Raw genomic sequence first — 20,499 nt, 5'->3', positions numbered from 1 at the left:
TTTTAATTTAATTTTATCATACTCTCAGTATCATAGATCACAATTGATAGTATCTTAGTGATGTTTCCAGCCATCTTTCCTTGTATGCAGAGGTCTCTAATGTACATCACACTGATACTGTGTCACAATTGTGAATTTCAACCTATGCTCACCAGTCACCCTCCCCTCCCCCCAACTCAAGAATAGCAAAAATAAGTGCTCTGTAGTGCTTGATAACCAGCCTAGAAATAACTTGAAGAATTACAAAAATAGCAGTTATTCATACATCCAAAATATGATCAGTTATAAAAGCTGGTGGTTTGTTTAGCAGCTTTCTAAAGAATTCTAGTTAAGTTAGCTGGCCTCTAAGGTCCTCTGTAGCCCTGAGGTTCTGAGGCTATTGGAACAATGTGTTCAATTGCTTCTCCATTAATCAGCCCTCTGGGAGACCTGGCTGGCCAGACCACATGGCTATAGCCACACTGTGCTCCAGTTTCAGGAGGAAGTAGGGGTCCCTGAAGAGTGACCTGCAGACTTAACCACCAAGTGACATACAGATGTACAGAGCTTAAAATCCATAGGTTACCTAAAGCCTGACTGGGTCTCAGTCAGATGTGGCAGATCAGGTCAAAAGACACATTGAGATGGAGTGGACCCAAGTTATAAGATCTCCTGGCTCAGATTGGAGATTCATTTTAGAATTTGTCTCCTAATCTCTGATAATTAAGACTTTTAATTGAAAGAAAATACTTAGCTTGGAAGTGTGCCCTAGTATTCTTCAAAGTATAGTGAATCTTCAGATTTTGAAATATACAATTATGGATGGTCTTTACCTACTTTAAACATATTCTTTATATATTTTATATGTTCTTTTTAAAAGCTAAAAAGGAAAACATTCTGATATATTATGACCTATGTAAACCAACAACAGTAATACAGGAGTTCTTCCCTTTCACATTGTGTTTGGCTTGTAATTACTTGATTTCATGTAAAAAATTATTTGTGAATTTTCTTTTTATGTGCACTGTATCTTGCATGTGTGCCTTGCTCCTCTGGGCATGGGTGACAGCCTGAGGCTGACATTGAGGAGTCTTTCTCAGTCACTTTTCCATCTTTTTAAGACAGAGTCTCACTGAACTGGAAGCCTGCTGTTTGAGCTAGACTGGCTGACCAGAAAACTCCCAGGATCCACTGTCTCAGCCTCTACCCCACCCCCAGCAGTGTGGTTACAGATGCACACGGCCACAGTATTTACATTTGTTCTGGGGATTCGAACTCAGGTCCTGTATTTACACAGCAAACGCTTTACCCACTGAGCCATCTTCTCAGCCCCTGCTTGAGAATTTTCTATGGTTTCAGCTGAAGTATGAAATGGTTTGCAACATAATTTCAAAGGATCTGAGACAGATAAAAAGCTCTGGATTTTATTGAAACGTGAGAAGAAAATACATGCTGCTTTGGCAGTCCATTTTGTAGTGCTTTTTTCTTCATTGATTTCTGGACCTATGAAAAGTTGTTCCCACCGGCGTCCCTCCTCAGCACAGACCATCAGAAGATGCTGCTCATGTAAATGTCATATTTATGGTTCAGTCTGAGAAATGAATGCTCAGTTCTGGTCCCGGATCTCTTTATTGTCTTCGTCAGAAAGTACATGACACTCACTAACAAAACCTTCGCACCACCCTCCGTAAACACGGGCTGCTCAGTGAAGCCGTTTGCTTCCTGTCTTCTGGCCTGTTCAGCTTTGGGCTTCCCACTGTCATCTGTCATTTTCCCTGGAAGGCCTCGGCGCTCTGGCCTGTTGCTTCCCCGCACTGCCTTTTCCTTTCCCATCCGCGAGTGCTTCCTGTCGTCTCCCTGGCAGTCTTCCAACAGCTGGGGCTGGAAAGTGAGCACCTTGCTGCAGAGTAGAAGCCCAGTCCCCCGCCACCCCCCATCCCTCGGCAGACACAGTGTGAGCCGTGGAGCCCCGCGTGTGTCCCCCGCCGCCCTCCCATCCCACGGCAGACACAGGAGCCCCGCGTGTGTCCCCCCTGGCACACACCTTCCCAAACACGGTCCTGAAAGCACAATTGGCACATTAGCCGCTCCAGCAAGTAAACTTCAGATATGTATCTGTACACCAGTCTCAAACATGGATTTTGTTTGTGTTCTTATCTTCCAGCCTCATTGACTGTGATTTCAGTGAAAGCTGTCTCGGGCATGATCACCCTCTCTGTGTCGGGTAAAATGCAGCTCACCTACGCCATCTTCTATGTCATGCTTGTCATCATGGTCGCCTCTTGTGTCTTCCAAGTCAAGTAAGTCAGTGTCCACAAACTCAGCGGCCTTTCAGGACCTCTGGGCCTCTTTGCGCCGGCTTAGGTGATAGGTGAACCGGTCTCTCACGGCAAAGACCTCCGGCTTCTCCACAGCCAGCATGCCTTGCTTCCTCTTCCATCCAGTGATTAGTTCGTACTGAGAACTGCCTTCGAGGCCGCCATCCAGCCAAGTGTGCTCGATGCTTCCCTGATGCTCTTCTGCTTGTAATTAATACCGATCACACACAGGTTGTCATTAGCAATAAATCAAAGGGGCAGGTCCACATCCAGGGCTTCTTGCTAAATATAGGCAAAGCATGAACCTTCACCTCCATCTCTTAGCTCACGCTCATTAATTGCCCAGAGATGGACGAAACCAGACGTTTGGCCCGGAGGAAAACCCTTTCTCCAGAACTTTGTATCTTTGGCCAGAATTTCCATGGGATTTAGGAATGATTGTTTCATGTTTCTCTTGGGTCCTAATACTAGTGACATGGAAAAATTTTAATTCCTGCCCCCACCTCCATCTGTTTTAATCACTTTTCACATTGTGATTAAACCTCTGCCTGCTGGGCTCTTTTGAGTTAGCCAGAGAGTTCACCCCAAAACACTATGCAGAACCATCTCCCAGTGCCCAGAAGGAAACCAGATCTCAAACTGCTGATGAGGGGTGGGGCTTGTTGTACAGATGGCAGCAGTCTGTAGATCTTGGGCCTGGGGCAGGAGAGTGACAGGAGAAATCCACTGCCTAAGACGGAGTGTGTTTATCATACTTCACCATTCTATTTCGCCACCTCTGTCTTCTGAATTAATCGGTGCTGCTGCAGTGCCTTGGGGGATTTAGTGATTAGTGTCGTTACTTTATAGGACACTTCAGGAATGTAAAGGCAGACACAACTAAAGGAAGGCTGTATCCTGTCAACCCTACTTAACTCTCTCACGAAGTAAAAGTGTAGTCCTCCACCTTGATTCCCATTAAAATTACCCAAGGTTTGTTTGTACATGTGTCCACACACATAGACACACAGACACACAGACACACACACACACGTACACACACACACACACACACACACACACACTAGCTTTATCCACAACCCTTTTTTTTTCGGTTATTCTTGACATCTGCTGTCCTTGCTGGAGAGTGAGCAGATCACTCGCCCTACCTAGCAGCAGTACTTGTGAAACCTCCCAGGTAACGCCATGCAAGGCAGCCCTGCTTTGTCTCTGCCTGAGCAGCACAGCCAGGGTGGGAACCTGAGTTCCTGGGGGTGGCGGAGCAGCTCGGCTCCGACATGTGCTCTGCAGCTGGAGCACCAAGCATTGCTTTTGAAACATTACGCATTCCTTTGCTTCTCCGTCTGCTTTCTTGGCACGTGGCATGTCAGTGGATAGCTGTATGTTCCCCAGATCTGATATTCCACAGGTTCTAAGGTCTATCCTAATGAATCCGCCCCGGTGTGATACTGGTCCAGCAACTTGAATCACTTCCAACTCAAACTTCTGTGGCCTCGGAATATGATTAATTGCTTTTCATTGGTACTGTTGTTGATTTAAACAGACCATAGAACCTGACATCTGATCTCATACATCAGATGCATCGCAGCGCGGACCGCTGATTGGAAGTGCCCTCCTCTGCACTTCCTCTCCTTTGTAGCTGAGGCTACAGAGCATGCATTTCCTCGAGTTATTGTTAGCGTGCTGCTGAGCCTGCTGACCTGGAGCCTCAGTAATTGCCATCTCCTATAGGTTCCTGAACCAAGTCACAAAGCTCTACACGATGACCACAGTGGTTCCAGTCAACCATGTTTTCTTCACAACTAGTGCCATCATCGCAGGTGAGTCCTGGCTGTCCACGGGAGGTGAAGCCACCCCAGCACAAGTACAAGATATTTTCAGACTCAAAGGAGGAACAGGGGAGCTTTGGGCGTCCACGTCCCCAGCCTTCAGCCAGTGTCTGATTTCCTCCGAGGTCCTCTCCTCTGTGTGAATACTCCCTGGGGCTCTCTGCTTCCTGATGCAGCTCAGCCCTGTTCTGATGACTCACTGACTTGAGAGTTCTAGTGACTAGAAAGTGTTTCCTTACTCTGGAGCTCAAATTAGTTTCCTTATGAATTCAAGACACTCACCTTTGCTCCACTTTCTCAGTCTTCTGCCTGCAGCTCCTGCTAATCAAAATGACAGGAGAATCCTCTCGAGTCTTCCCTGCAGGCCAAACACCCCAGTTCCTCTTGAACTCGTCCTCTGTGCCCACATCACCTTAATGAGAGAACAGGGTTCCTGACCTAATTTACATTGCACAGAAGGCCTGACAGACTCCACATTTGCTAGCCCTCTCTTAGAGCTCTTGTATTTTAATGAAAACACCTTTACATTTGCAGAGATAATATTGTTAAAAAAGTACAAACTTAAAGCTTGGTCCAAACCAAAATGCACTAGATTCAAGTACATCACTTATAAACTTGATAACGATAGGCCCTGGCTCAATATTATCAATAATCTCGAGCTACTTGAAGTATCTGCCGTTTTCTCGTCAGGCTGCTGCTGTGGAACTTGCTCTGTAGCCCAGGCTGGCCTCTAACTCATGATCCTCCCGCCTCTGCATCCTGAGTGCTGAGATGACAGATGTGTGCCCCCAGGCCAGTGGACAGGTTCTTGAAGTAGTTCATACAGCCTTCTGTTTCCCAAAAAATTGAACCTCAAAGAAATACTGTAAGAAAAGCTTATATCCCAAGGCATCTATCTTTTGTAGTGTCTAGTGCTTTCTAGTGAAAGTGATAAAAGATTGTATGTTGATGTGCCCTAGAATTATCAGAAAACTAAAATAAAGCAAAAAGAATTACAGGTATGATATACACCCTAATAATCAATATACAGAAAAAATGTAAAAAATAATGTAGTTCCCTGAGCAGAAGGATTTTCAGCTAATAGGGCAATGTATAACGCTCAGGACTTTCTGGAAATGCTAACAGCTCATCGGATGCTGCATGTGGAATGGCTGTGAGGCTTTTCGATGGCCTCTCCTCCCAGCAATGTAAGGTGCAGCTGAAAGGTGAAATGGCTAGTTCCTTCCTGCCAAGTCAATAAACGTTGGTTTTTATTGCAGTAGCCAGCCTGGACAAGTCTGCCCTGTCATAGGCACCTCACAGGGCTGGGGAGCTGGTGCCGCTCTCCCAGACTGAGTTTCATGGTATTATCAAGGGCGTAAAAAGGTTCTACTCTGATTCTACAAGTCAACACCAAAACCTGAGTGACTTGACTTTAGGTGGGCAAAGGACCTAAATGTGTCTGCAAAGAAAATATAAAATGGCCAATAAGCAAATGACGACGCTAAACATCAGTAACAAGGAAAAAAAATGAGATGTCACTTCACACATCACAGAGGATGACTACTGATTGGTGTGGTGGTGTTTGTTTTGTTGTGGAGATAGTATCTCTCGATGTGGTCCTGGCTGTCCTAGAAATCACTCTGTAGACCTCAAACTCACAGAGATCTGCCTGCCTCTGACTCCTGAGTGCTAGGATTAAATGAATGTGCCCAGTCAAAGGCTTATTTGTTTATGTATTTTATGTGTATGGTGTTTTGTCTGCATGTGCATCTGCACCCCAGAAGAGGGCATCACATCCTATGAGCTACCATGTGGGTGCTGGGCATTGAATTCAGGACCTCTAGAAGAGCAGCTAATGCTCTTAACTGCTCAGTAATCACTCCAACCCTAGGGTGGCCACTACTAAAATTTTTTTAAAAAGTAACAGCAAAGATATGAGACATTGGAATGTTAACTCCCGTACTATTGGTAAATGGAAATATAAAATTATATAGCCATTATGGGAAACAATATGCAGTTACTCATAATTTTTTTAATTATTCTACCATCCAGCAATTCTACTCCTGTGTATGTACCCCAAAAATGAACACAAATTTGTAGCAGTAACCATAATAGCCAAAAGATGAAAGCAATCCCAGTATCCATTGACAGATGAGTGGACAGAAAAATGTGATGAGTGCACACAGTAGAATACTATTCACATTTAACAGGAAGGCAATTCTACCACTTGCTCCAATGCTGATGAAACACGAGGACATTATTAAGAGAATCAAGTCAATATGAGAAAGAAAAGGAACATAGTGAGCCCATGTACTTGAAAGAAACACATGGTGGTTACCAGAGAAGAGAAGAGGAAATGCTTGATCAGAATACAGTTTCAAGTTTTCAAAATGAAACTGTTGTCAGATTTGAATATGCTGCAATGCCAATATGTTTAACACTACTGAACTTCATACATAAAAACAGTTAAGATGGTAAATGTTACAATTTTAATGTAGTTTTAAAATTAAAAAAAAAAAAGTCTCTGCTCTCTAAAACAGAAATTCCATTTCCAGAAACTCATTCTGATGACACAGAAATCTCAAACACTGGGGGAGGTGTGTACAAACAAGCTCATTACTGCTTGACTGAAGAGTGGGCACGTAGATACAGCTTACATGCCCTTAGAGAAGTTATCATTAGGGTACATTGCCTAGATTAACAAAAACCTTCACATGATTAAAGAGAGGTCCATCACAGTCCAGGGAGTGCTTGGGAAGTACGCATCCATGTGGAAACATTCAGCAGAAGTGGATGAGGTTCATTCTGTAAGTGAGGAGGTGAGGTTGAGACTGAGTAAGCTTCTCCTAAGGGCTGGGCTCACCCTGCTCACCATGGTGTCTCCAGTACCTACACAGTACCTTCTAAAAGATACCGGCAAAACTGGCACCCACCACACACACAGCTAGTTTCAAATGGTCCATGACTTAAAGATTTCTTACTTAATAAAAGCTCTGCAAAGTCTTTTGGACCTTAAATGAAGAAATCACTGGGACTAACTGGAAGAGAAGAGAAGTCATTAGACCAGATGATACATGCTTTTTCCCCATGGCCTACAGGGGAAAACCAGAGGAAGAAAATGGCAGGAAGCTCCATGGAGAAAAATGGGTCAAGGCAACGCCCAGTTGCCAGAGATTCCTCTAGTGCCCGTATGGGCATCTGGCCAGACTTCCAGAACATAGGACATAGCCAAAGAGATGGCATTGCTGCAGCAGGCAGCCTGGGGCAGACCTGCCATGACAGTGCCCTCAGCATGCAGCTGGATTCTCACAGTGGGTCCACTGACCCCTGATGAAAACCATAGGTGAAAGACAATTGCTGGAGTTTGGTTCTCTTGCATGTTCCACAGAGAAACCCTGGACTGAATAGACATTGCTGTTTACAGTGCTGGGAAAACATCTCAGTAAAGGGCTTTCCACACAAGCATGAGGACCTGAGTTCAATCCCCAGAGCAAACCCACATTAAAAAAGGGGGTGGAGCTGTGTCTGTGACCCGAGAGGTTGACTGACCAGCTGAGCCACATTGGTAAGTTCCAGGTCAGTGAGAGACCCTGCCTCTAAAAACAAGGTGGATGTACAGCTCATGAGAAAAGACACAGGTTGTGCTCTGGCCTCTGGCATATGCACACATATGACTATGTATGCATATGCAAATACATGCACATATAGACAAAAATGAAATTTCTGCTTATGAAACCTATGTTGGTTTTATAACATTGATAATTATATTAAGCCTACAAGACCATGTAAGTCTTTTGAGTAGCTTGAAATGTAAGAATAGCACACAGAGTCTTTTAAATTAAAATATTGAATATACATTTTAAGGGAAGCCACACATAGAAAAAATATATTTACACGATTTTTTTTTGAGATAGGGTTTCTCCATGTAGTTTTGGTGCCTGACCTGGAATCTCTCTCTGTAGACCAGGTTGGCCTCGAACTCAGAGATCTGCCTGGCTCTGCCTCCCAAGTGCTGGATTAAAAGTGCCGCCACCACCGCTGCATGGCTATTTACACAATTTTTTAAAAAATAATGTGTTGCTATTATAAATACCCCTGCCCTAAAATTAGCTCTGTCCTCTTCTTATACAGGCATCGTATTTTACCAGGAATTCCTTGGTGCTGCCTTTCTCACTGTATTTATATATCTCTTTGGGTGAGTAAAAGTCTCAGAGGTAAGGTATGTGAAGTTCTATTAATTTTGTATAGGATTTTTGGCACAGTACCTCAAGTATAGAAAATTGGAACATACTACAAGAAGCATAGTTTTCAACTTAATACTCTATGCAGGGCTTTACGCCCTCGGCTTTGTGGCTTGTGTTTCCCTTTGAGAGTTCTGAAACACTGGAGATTTTCAGTTCCATCCAAAATCATAAATCCACTGGTGTCTGTAGTTCCTCCATAGCCATTTAGTTGTCTGTCAGGCCACCTCTCCCTCGGAGCCCCTAGGTTGGCTCACCCAAGTGAAAGGCCAAGGCTGGTAGATTCTGGTCTTAGATGAAGTAGCTTCAGGTTGATAGCTGCCCTTTTTATCATAAAACCCCCAGTTTGGCCCTTTCTGGAGACTTGTTGGATGTCACTGCTGACATTGCTGGCAAACCGAGAGCCGAACCTTGGCGATGTGTTGCCAATGAATAGCTGCTTTCATTGGCTCCGGGCACACCCCGTTAATGCTTAGCTGCCTCTTGATCTGCTCTTCAGCATGACCATTGTTATGCAAACTTGAGCCTAGTCTATTTTCAACATAGGAAACCATCTATCTTGAAAATTTAATTTCATAAGACATTTGGGCGCGGCCAAACTTCTGGGGTCTGGAAACTATGACTACTCTTATGGCCAAGGACAATGAGAATTCTTAGAAAATTAAAGAATAGCTTGTTTTTCACTTGTGTTGCATGCCAGTAATGGGTCTGGGCATGCATGGATAGAAAATGAGATCTAGTGTCTACCCAAAGGGTTTAGAGCCTGAATTAGCCTCCAGATGGTGAAAACCTGGGGCAGAGATTTACTGGAAACTGCCCAAGTCTTGGTTCTGGGTATAACTCTTACTGGCTGTAAGAATTAAGACAAGTTTGAGGCAGTTTACCATGAGAAATGGGACACACAAAACTGATGGACTTCTTGTCATCATGTACAAGTTAGGGTGCGGTTATTAATGCAATGGCTGCTTCAGTTTTCCTGTGTTCTTCATTAGCATGTTTCCTACAGGTGCTTTCTCTCATTCCTTGGAGTATTTTTGGTGACAAGAAATAGAGAAAATGACCATCTACAACAGTCTTTTATTGATTTTGGGAATATTCCTGGTAAGAAAAAAAAGATATGTATATTTTTTCTCTAATTTTTTCTCTAATTTATAATAGATTGTCCTTGGACCTGAGATGGTTCAGTGGATAAAAGTGCTTGTCACCAGGCCACATGACACAAGTTTACATGGTTGGGGGGCGGGACAAAACACTGCATTGAAAGGTCTGCAGATGAGTGACTAGTTATGTGTCCGGATTGTTCCAGCCTGTCCCCAGGCCCAGTGCAGAGCGGGCAGATGCCATGTGGATAAGTGTGTGACCACATGACAAGTGCTAGGAGATTTCTGTGGGCCTTCCCTCCTTGACGTTTTATCTTTTTCATTGAGAGGGTAACCACATAGTATTTTTTAAAGGCATAAAATGTGGCCAGAACTGGAGAGAAATTATTAGGACATTTTTATCTTTTAAGAGCTCAAAAGGTCTTTTATGATTATTATCTCCACAGGGAAACAAATGTTGGACAAAATACAACCAGACTCAAATGGCTTATCCTATGGAACCTTGCCTGATGGAAGTGACTCAACCCAGAGCCAGAGTGGAGAGAAAAAAGAAGCCTAAAATGCCGAGAGGGATGCCGTTGGCCTGTTATTCAATACCACCTTTTTAAAAAATTGCACATGTTCAATTTGTGTCAGCAGCTATTTCACGCTGCCATGTGTGCACATTCGATTCAGTCCTCTCCCCCACTGTGGACAATCAGGGCCCTCCTAATCTCTAACAGTCTAATGCTTTCATGGAATGTAACTCAAAGTGCTCCCCACACCCTGCATCTCTCCCTAGCGATCATCTAACTGGCTGTATCTTAATGAGAGCCTGGCTGCTTGAGCAGGATGTCACACAAAAATGTGCGCTCGAGATTTGGCCATAGAAGGCATAGGTTGCTCCTCCATGTGGCTCGCAGAATCAGCTTGTTGGCTTCAAAACACTCTCTGCTGCCACAACCTGTCTTTAAAGAAAGGTCTGATGTGCTTCTCTTGGGCATCTTCTATGAGCCTTTCGTGAGGACTTACTCCTTTTTCCCTGTCAGGATGGCAAATCTTCTTTTCAGAAAACCAACTCTGTTAAAATCCTCCTTTGAAAATAAAGGGCCTCTTTAAAAAAAAAACAGAATTTACAAATAGTATTCTGTGATGGTATATACCAAAAACTCAAAGACCTGGCTGCTAGCATTTTTTTTTTTTTTTGGCTTAAAAAAAAGGGGGCATATGGGGATTGGGGATTTAGCTCAGTGGTAGAGCACTTGCCTAGCACACACAGGCCCTGGATTCGGTCCTCAGCTCTGGGGAAAAAAAGGGAGGGGGGGACCTATGCTGGGCAGCGGTGGCACACACCTTTAAACCCAACACTAGGGAGGCAGAGGCAGGTAGATCTCTGAGTTCAGGGCCAGCCTGGTCTACAGAGTGAGCTCCGGGACAGCTAGGGTTACACAGAGAAACCGTGTCTCAAAAACTGAAAAAAAAAAAAAAAAATGGGGTGGGGAGCATTTAAGACATAAAATGGTGCTCACCTCTGTGGCATATGTACTCAAATTCAAACAGCACATATTTTATCATGGTCTTTGTGTTAAGTATGACACACAAATTTTTAAAGTGTTAAAAATTTTGCAGTAATGTTTATTTTTTCAATAAAACTTTAGAATGGTAGCATTTTCTCCAGCCTTATGGTCCTATTATATTTACATTGAAATTGAAGGAAAGCATGTCATATGCCTTAAGTTGCTATAGACCCTATATTTTATTGGGCGGGTTTCTATGTTTTAACTTCCAATACAAGTCTCAAAATGGCATTTAGATTCTTAGAATATTCATACTACACACTGTTTCTCCCCCCCCCAAGTCCTCTGAAGCTTTGCTACTGTGGGATTTCTTTCTGTGTGTTGTGAATATGTGTGACTCCCATTGGATAATAAATAAAGCAGTTTTGGCCTATGGCAAGAAAGCTTACAGCCAGGCTGGAAATCCAAGCAGATACAGAGAGAAGAAAGGCAGAGTCGGGAGATACACCAGCCGCTGCCAAAGGAGCAACAAGATGCCAGCAGACTGGCAATGCCATGGCCATATGGCAACATATAGATTAATAGGAATGGATTAATTTAAGATCCAAGAGTTAGCTAGCAAGAAGCTGAAGCCATAGGCCATACAGTTTGTAATTAGTATAAGCCTCTGAGTGATTATTTTATAAGCAGCTGCAGACCGCGGGGCCAGGCAGGACTGAAAAACTTCCAGCTACACTTTGCCAATTTTTCTAGAAAAGGAAAATTATGATCAGAGAACTGGGTTTCAGCTCCTTGAATCTGGCCATCGACTATAGCCAATAGAAGAACCTGTGCCTCGTATGACTTCTCTGCTACCCCTTAGCACACTCACTAACATACATTTGCAGGCAGAATCTGTAGTAACTTTTATTGTTTATGCTATACCAATATTTAAACAATGAGAAACGAGGACACATTTATTGTAACTAAATAATAAGGTCCATCCTTAATGACACTTTAATCATGCCACCCAGTGTCACTGAAGACTTGTGTTTGTGCATGGTGCTAAACTTGGAGCTAGTGAGATGCTAATCTTAATTGTTTCTAGTCTTTTAATGTTTTATTTATTATAACCTGAACTCCTGACCAAACTGGAATAACCCAAAGCCCATCTCTGACTTCAAATTATTATTAACAGTTCCTACCACTGTTAAAAGTGTCCCATTAATCTGGATGCAACAGTCAGATAATTAATGACATGTTTTACTGAATGGGTACAGCATGTTGGCTCTGGGAGGCTCAGCTAAGTTATGTGTCTGGTGCCTTAAACAACAAATTTCTAGTAAATCTTGACATTAGTTTCAAAGATTGGAAAGCAATTAGAACAACGAGTTTTCCTTGAACTAGGACCACATTCATAGTTACAACACTCAATTTTGAGCACTGTAGAATTTTGCAGACATAAGCTTAACAATAGTATGTTGGTACCCTCCAACATTTGCATTAAAGGTTTTGAGAAATGAAATTCATTATTCGGTACAGAAATGCTTTTGAAATCAAGGTTAGATATATTATATTCAGACCTAATTTTACTAACTGTGGTGTACCAAACCAAGGTGGGCAGAAGTCTTGGTTTACTGGCCTGTAGAGTGTTTCTCTTCCTCTTTTTCATGCTCAGTGCCTGACAACAGCCAAAGCCAACCCACCCCTCCTGGAGTTGTAAGCTGGGAACCTTTGGCCAACATTTGGCTCATCTGACTGTTTCTCTAGACCAAGTAAATATTTGGGGGTTTGTGTTGTCCATATGGTATCAGTCCCTCACTACTCAGCTATTCCATCATAGCACAAATGTAGCTATAGACAATATGTAAACAATATGTATAGAGAATGGATGTACATTTGTAGTTATTAACAAACAAAAAAATTAGTAGCCAGTCCATGTCTGTAGTTTGCCAAGTCCTGGTCCAGACGCTTTTGCCCTTGCTATCCAACTTTTTTTCTTGTTTCTTGAGCACTGGAGAGCTAAAAAAAAAGAAAAAAATTGACACTTCATGGTTTGTGACAAATCAGATGCTTGATATTTATATTAGGATCATTTTGCTTATATAAGAAATAAATGGATTTGTTATGAGTTTATTCTCAGAGTCCAACTTTGTCTCTTTGGAAAGCAGTGATTCTTTTATGGACATCACTAAACAGACTGGAAGAATTTACCCAGTCCCCCGTATATCACTAAACAGGCTGGAGGAATTTACCCAGTCCCCCGTACCACTCTGGTAATAGCTTTGGGAATTATTTCTCATAGGTGATGAGTGCAGAGGTCTCTCCCATCTGACCACTTAGTTTAAATGCTTGTTTACTCCACACTATAACACTCTCATTAGCAAAATCCCTTGAAAACTAATACACCAAAAGATTTTCAAGCAGAGATTCAGAATATATTCGTCACACACACACACACACACACACACACACACACACACACACTACCACCCCACCTCCACATACACATGTTCCATGTACAGCGCTGGGGTTTCTGTTCTATTAATGAAAAAAGAAGGAAAAGAGGAAGATTTCATGGATGTGTGCAACCTCGTGGCTATTGAAGAACAATGTGACAATGTCTAAGTTTGGCTCCAAAGAAAGCAGGTGTGATGGTGGACATGACTCAGATGAACGGAGATATGAAGCCGAGAATGGTCTGCGTGCCGTGTTTTCCAGGCACACAACACATCCAGGAACAGTGACTGCACATGCTTGGCCCTTTTGAAGCCTCTGCCTCTGGGATGCCAATTTAATAGAAATATGAAGGCTAGGAACACAGCAGTGAGTTTGAACCTTCCCAGCACCCATCCAGTTTGCTTTATGCAAACCCTGGGGCTTGCTATTAAGGCAATCTTTAAGCGACTGTAAGCCTAATGCACGTGTCTGGCACTTGCCCATCCCTCAACTCGGTCTTTTTTCTGTTGAAGTTTCACCTTTTTAGGATGTCACATAGCTGGGATCATACACCATGCAGCCCTTCGAGCCCGGTTCCTTTCATTTCTTAATACACATTTACCTTGCCTCCATGTCTCGCATGCAGTCCCTCAGGGAGATTGCTAGGTAAACACCACACATTCTGCACTGCTGATAGCTTGGAGTTGAACTGACCATGATCGTATAAGGAAATCTGAGGCTGCTCCTAATCATTAGACTCATCAACAGCCTGGCTCTTATTATGACCATCTAGAAGCAAAAATTAAAAAATAAAAAAATAATCAACACATACACGGTTTCAAATATAGACCAGTCTGGGGCTATTGAACACATTGCTTTAAAACAGCAATTGTGGTAAATCCAAGGAAGAGCCTTCCCACCCAGAAATTCTTGTCTGTCCCTTTCTTACCAGCCTGAGGGTACCACACAACACGCTATCCTGTGCCAGGAGAACAATTGGCTCCAGGAGCTATGGCCAAACTAGGAAAACCCCTTTCAATGTGGGTCCTTATTGAGACTTACTGAGTCCCAACCACAGCAGAAAAGAGGAATATCAACCCTATAGCAAATAAATGACTTTTCAGGGTACACCCAGCTGAGCAAGCCATTGCTAGGAAGTTCACAGAGTCCTAAGATGCAAGATAGTCTCCATGTTCCAGCAAGGAACCTCCTTCCGAGGGTGAGCCGCTGCTGTGCAGGCGTGACCAGTCTCCCAGCACATCCACTTCCAGAACCTTCACTTGGGAGCCACTGCTGTGCAGGCATGACCAGTCTCCCAGCACACACACTTCCAGAACCTTCACTTGGGAGCCACTGCTGTGCAGGCATGACCAGTCTCCCAGCACACACACTTCCAGAACCTTTTCTTTCCTGGTTTTAACTTTAAAACAAGTCTCAGACAGTTTCTGAGGTTTGGGCTTTCCTCCCCATGTCCAGAGCACTTTACTTAAGCCTTCTGAACACAATGCACCTACAAGAAAATGAATCAGCTTGAGAGTGCTTGATCTAGAGACTCAAGCTTAGGATCATTGCCTGATTACTGACTGTTCATCCAATTACCAAATGACTCAAACTCACAAATACTCATGAAGCCACTAGATCGAAATTGGTTGCCTACTCTTCTTAGTGCATGTTTGGTTTGGTGTTATTTTAGAACGCTTTTGATTTTGCTTCTTGAACACTGAGCAGAAGGTATAGAGATTTCCCACATAATTCCAGCCCCCATACCTGTACAGCCTCCCCTTTATCAACATTCTCCCTCACAATGGCGTATCTGGTACCATCATGAACTTATTCCCACAAATCCTTATCATGCCTCATTCCTCATCTCCATTAGGGTCCCTGTTCTGGGTCAGTTTTGGGTTTTTGTTTTTGTCAACTTGCTACAAGCTAGAATTATCTGTGAGGTAGGTAGGAATCACAGTTGAAAACTGCCTGTAGACAAGCCTGTGGGGAATTTTCTTGATTAGTGATTAATGTGGAAAGGCCCATTGTAGGTGATGCCACCATGGGCTGGTGGTGCTGAATCCTATAAGAAAGCAGGCTGATGCCCCTTTCAGAATGGAGCGGGGGGGGGGATGAAAAACATTAAATAGATAAACAAACAAATAAATAAATAAATATCACTTTAAAAAAAATAGAAAGAAAGCAGGCTGAGCCAGCAAGGAAGAGCAAACCAGGAAGCAGGACCCCTCCGTCGCCTCTGCTTCAGTTCCTGCCCTGACTTCCTTCAATAATGGTCTGTGATACAAGAAGGATAAGCAAAAGAACTTCCCAAGCTGCATATAGTCGTGGTATTCCATCAATGCAATAGAAACCATAACTAAGACAGTGTTCTTATAGGTGTGTATGCTGCAACTTGATGAAAGGTTTGGTGACACCCACCCACCGTCCCAGTGCCGTCCCAAAGATGCTCTCAAATCCTGTGCTCCCCCAACCTCCCTCCCCCCCCACTTAGCCTCTGTCGTTTTGCTGTCATGGAAGCTTTGCTGTTTCTGGAACCTCATACAGTTTTTCTCATACCACACACAGCCCTTTGAGCCTGGCTGCTTTCATTTCTTAGTATTCACTTATCTTTCCTTGTCCTCTCATGGCTTGGTAATCTGTTTCTGCTTAGGGCTAAATAAGGTGCCATTGTTTGGATGTACCTCAGTTTACCATTCATCTACCAAAGGGCGTCTTGGCTGCTTCCAAATCTTGACAGCTTATAGTCCTTAGGAACATAAAATGAATGAGACATGAAGACCAGCGTCTTGGGAGCTTACCATCTGGTTGTGGAAATAGCAGGTATTATTTACTGAGCCCACAGTGTGCCAGGCAGACACTACGCTTCATCTTCTCTTTGAGTTGCTCATTTTATCCTTACAATTTATCCAGTAGGAGGCCTTCTCCACACTTCCCATATTAGAAAGCCAGAGCACACAACAGCACAGAGATTAGAGTCAGATGAGTTGAGAGTGATACCTAGAGCATGAAATTTAAGGAAGTCAGCCGGGCGGTGGTGGCGCACGCCTTTAATCCCAGCACTCGGGAGGCAGAGCCAGGCGGATCTCTGTGAGTTCGAGGCCAGCCTGGGCTACTAAGTGAGCTCCAGGAAAGGCGCAAAGCTACGCAGAGAAACCCTGTCTTGAAAAACCAAAAAAAAAAAAAAAAAAAAGAAAGAAATTTAAGGAAGTCATGAAATCTTCCTTTTAGGGTCGTGAGAAGGCCGCTCCTGTACGTGCAGAACACCAAGAGTAAGTTAGTCCTTAAGTCTAGTCTTGTACATGCACTACTGTGTCCCAGCCCTGCACAGGATTGAGTGACTTGACCAGTACACTGGTCATACACCCAAGACATACAACTCTTTTTTTTTAATTACTTAGTTTATTTTTCATTTTATGTGCATTGGTGTTTTGCTATGGGTGTCGGGTCCCCTGGAACTGAAGTTACAGACAGTTGTGAGCTGTCATGTGGGTGCTGAGAATTGAACCCAGGTCCTCTGGAAGAGCAGCCAGTGAGTGCTCTTAACCGCTGAGCCATCTCTCCAGCCCCGACATATAACTCTTATCCTATTCTTACCACTGTTGCTACAATCCCTACACTGCACAATGGCATGTCAGAAATGTCTTTCTTAGGGCGCTTGACAGACAACCTGGGAGCTATAACGAGACAAAGGTCACCTAGGTAAAGCAGTCTTCAGAGGAACAGGGAAGGTAGTAGGCTAGTGGCACAAAATGGATGTTCTCTCTGCAACCCAAAAATAAAGCTCTTATTTGGGGAAAGGTTCTTTGCAAAAGTTACTAATCTTTCTCTCTCTCTCTCTCTCTCCCTCCCTCCATCCATCCCCTCCTCTCTCTCACTCATGTAATGTTTGGTGCATGCATATAGAAGCCCGTGGTACCAGGAGTCTTCCTTGATCACCCTCTACCTTATTCATTGAGGTGAAGTCTTATGGTGATATTTTATTTGTACTAAAATGTGATTTTATTTGTATGTTAATAAATAAAGTTGCCTGGGGGTCAGAGCTAATAGTAAGCCATAGCAGAAGCTGGGCAGTGGTGGTGCATGCCCTTAATCCCAGCACTTGGGAGGCAGAGCTAGGTGGATCTCTGTGTGTTCAAGGACACAGCAAGCATGGAGACACATACTTTTAATCTCAATACCAACCATAGAATACCTGGAAGTCTGTATAGACAGGCAATGACGAGGAGGTCATGTGGTTGGGTTTACAACCAATGAGAAGGCAGAACAGAAAGTCAAGACACACAGGAAGTAGGTCTCTTTCTGAGGGGAAGGACGACAGCGGCAGCAAAGGGTAAGAAAGGTGGTTTTAAGTCTCAGCGCTCAGCTACTGCTCTGACCTCTTGGGCTTTTAACTCTGCAATTGGCTCTGTGTTTCTTATTTAATAAGACTGTTCATCTATAAAGTCTCTCAGTTGAACCCAGGACTCGTGGACTGGGCTAGTCTGGCTTTGCACCTTGCTGTGGGGAGTCCCCATCTCTGCCTTCCAAGTATTAGAATTACAGGTGAGCCACCACGACAACCCAACATTTACATGGGATCCGGGGATCTGAGCTCTGGTTCCCACATTTGTACAGCAGGAGCTTTAACCATAGAGCAATCTCCTTGGCCCTGATAATTAAGGTCCTTTAGAGGGAGGATTACTTGGGTGGCCCCTAAAGTGGGTATCCTTTAAAAAGATAGAAGAGAGGAAAACTCAGATTTAGTCGCTTAAAAATGAAGGCAGAAATGAGAGTCTTGAAATCACAACAAAAAGTACCTGGAGCCACCAGAACCTAGAAGACATCAAGAATGACTCCATTTTAGGGACTTTATAAGGAGCACTGCCCTGCTGACCATCAAGCCGCCAAGCATGTGATAATTTGTTGCAGTGACCTAGAAAATGAATATACAGATTAACATAGTCTTTGAAGAACCAGGACATAGGAGAAAGCCCCACCAAAACAAAGAGAGACCAGTAACAGCTCAAAGCAAGCTCGGTATATGCCTGTCACGTAGGGAGGGCAGCTCCAAAGGCCTCGAGTGGCTGGGTCCGGTATGTACTAGACTTGAGAAGAAAATGGTGGTATTTGCTTCATATCTAAGAATGCAACATGACTGTGAATATTGTATTAGGACTTTCCTGGCTGAGAGCCGGCCCAGACAGTCAAATACTTGTCACACAAACTGGAGGACCTGAGTTCAATCTACCAGCCAATGAACTCCAGGATCAGTGTGAACTCCCGCCTCCCCAAAATGAAAAGGATACTTAATGTTCACCTCTGGCCTACACAGCATCCACAGATATGAACATTCACACACGTAAAAAATAATAACAAATAACTGAAAAGGACCACATTAGTCACTTTTCTGTTTGGTACCATCAAGTCCATGGCAGAAACAATCTAAGGAAAAGTTGCCTTGGTTCACAATTTCACAAGTTTTGGTCCAGCACATGGGGAAGGCATGATGGTGGGGGCAGCTTCCCCCCACGGTGGTGGAAATGTGACCGTACTGTTCACATGACTACAGACACGAAGCCGAGGGCGGTCAGAACCAGGAGCAAGGGGAACTTTCAAAGGTCTGCCCCTCGTGACCTACCCCTATCTGACAGCCAAGCCTCACAGCTTCTGAAAGACCCCACAGCCTTCAAAATAGATGCTCAAAACGTGGGCCTCGGGGGCCATTTCCAACTCAAACCACAAGGACATTGTCAGCATCTTCAGAAACTCCCTAACAAAACTGAGTGAGACTTCCTATCATCCTTCGGTATTCTCTGTGTGAGAAGGAGCAATAGGTACCCAAGAGTTGAGGATTTGATTCCACGTGTGCATTTGCAGCCCACCTTTTCTTCCCGGAAACGAGCAGCGGTGGCTGGTCTGCCAGCTGGGTAGTGACTTCCGAGATGGCCCTGGGGAGCACATGGTTCCTGGGGAACACAGGCGAGGAGTCCATGCTGTCACAGCATGAAGGAGGAAGGGTCAGCAGAGGACCTTGGATGAAGTAAGAGAATCGGGGGAATGAAACCCAAGAGCTCAGAGGAGGAAAACACAGCAAGAGAAGCAGAGACTGCAAGCGTTAGGGTTAGGGACAGGGGACAGCGGTGTGTTTCAGGGAGCTACTGGGGACCTAATGAGCAGCTCAGCCCCTCACTTCAGAGGTGCTTACAATACCCACTCAGCCCCCAGCCAGTCAGGGGACCACGGGACCCCCAAAAGGCCTGATGTTAAGTGTGGCTTCTGGCTCCATTAAAGTGGGCATTGTCTCAGACTATAGTGCAAACCAGTCAGTGGGAATCGACACCAGAGGAGGCAGTATTTCAGGCAAGAAAGGAAAGACGAGCCCGTGTGAGCGACAAGAAAGCCTGACTGCCTGGCTTTATCTTAATGAACACTACTTTGTTAGTTTTTAAAGGCTCAGAGTCACTCATGTATTCATCTAATGACGGCTTAGGTATGGCTAAGTGAAAAAGCGGTACAGAAAGGGATGCCGAGGAAACAGGGCAGAAGGGGAACCCTCTTCAAAGTGGAAAGATTACAGTCACAAAAACAAGCGGAACCAGGGTGCAACAGCAAAAGATCTTCCTCAGTTCCGTCCACCACGGAGTGCCCAGCTGGGTGGGTGCATCAGTGCAAACCAGAGAGATGAACTGAGAGTGAGAAGAGACCCCTTCAGGTAGTACAGTCATCACCCCACCCCCACTCCCACCCCCACCCCACCCCCACCCTACCCCCTGCAAGCCATGCATTCCTGCTCCAAGTTGGGAACTCTAAAACTCTGCCTTCAGACCAGATGACATCACTGTCCCCATCGCCTCCCTCCCTCCCACCGCTGACTCCCCACCACCTCCAGGGAGCTTAGCATTCCTCGCTGTCTTCCCCCTCGGTATGGACTCTGCCCAGAGCATGACAGCATACAGGACCTGTAAAGGACAGCACTGTCTCTGGGCGTGGGCACAATGGCCTGGCTGGCCACTCTACAGCCTTGTCTAAAGTGAACCACCTGCTTCCTGCTGGGCTCAGCCCCCGGCCTTCCAAGGTCTCCACGGAGCGGAACTGCATCCAAACCGCGGCTGAGGAATGACGCCTTGGCGCGGCCGCGGGTTGTGTTCGCT

The 20,499-nt window shown here is 44.5% G+C and overlaps 1 protein-coding gene and 1 long non-coding RNA gene across 6 annotated transcripts in view; one reads left to right on the top strand and one right to left on the bottom strand.

Moving 5' to 3' along the window:
- The window catches only part of Nipal2 (NIPA like domain containing 2), a 96,690-nt gene extending 86,135 nt beyond the window's left edge, over positions 1-10,555 (top strand). For 3 of the 4 annotated variants that reach the window (XM_028884467.2, XM_028884466.2, XM_028884465.2), the window contains 5 exons: positions 2,144-2,279; positions 4,029-4,117; positions 8,240-8,303; positions 9,356-9,450; positions 9,896-10,555. In XM_028884467.2, coding sequence (XP_028740300.1) covers positions 2,144-2,279; positions 4,029-4,117; positions 8,240-8,303; positions 9,356-9,450; positions 9,896-10,008 — 497 coding nt within the window. In that variant the 3' untranslated portion in view covers positions 10,009-10,555. Of the gene's footprint in view, positions 1-2,143; positions 2,280-4,028; positions 4,118-8,239; positions 8,328-9,355; positions 9,451-9,895 lie in introns of those variants that run through there. The other variant, XM_037197725.1, reaches the window with a different exon arrangement.
- A 1,079-nt stretch (positions 10,556-11,634) lies between these two features.
- LOC114703625 lies at positions 11,635-20,061 on the bottom strand. Of its 2 annotated transcripts, XR_005089662.1 has the most exons (5): positions 19,930-20,061; positions 19,231-19,378; positions 18,166-18,281; positions 16,168-16,366; positions 11,635-12,946 (listed from the first exon to the last, which is right to left on the bottom strand). It is a non-coding gene; the product is annotated as an uncharacterized LOC114703625 (long non-coding RNA). The 2 variants fall into 2 exon arrangements; XR_005089661.1 differs by having other exon boundaries at positions 19,231-20,061.
- Positions 20,062-20,499: the final 438 nt, after the last annotated feature.

The sequence above is a fragment of the Peromyscus leucopus genome, chromosome 20 (assembly GCF_004664715.2).
Source record: "Peromyscus leucopus breed LL Stock chromosome 20, UCI_PerLeu_2.1, whole genome shotgun sequence".
Lineage (NCBI taxonomy): Eukaryota > Metazoa > Chordata > Mammalia > Rodentia > Cricetidae > Peromyscus > Peromyscus leucopus.
This window is presented reverse-complemented; position numbering and strand designations above follow the sequence as displayed.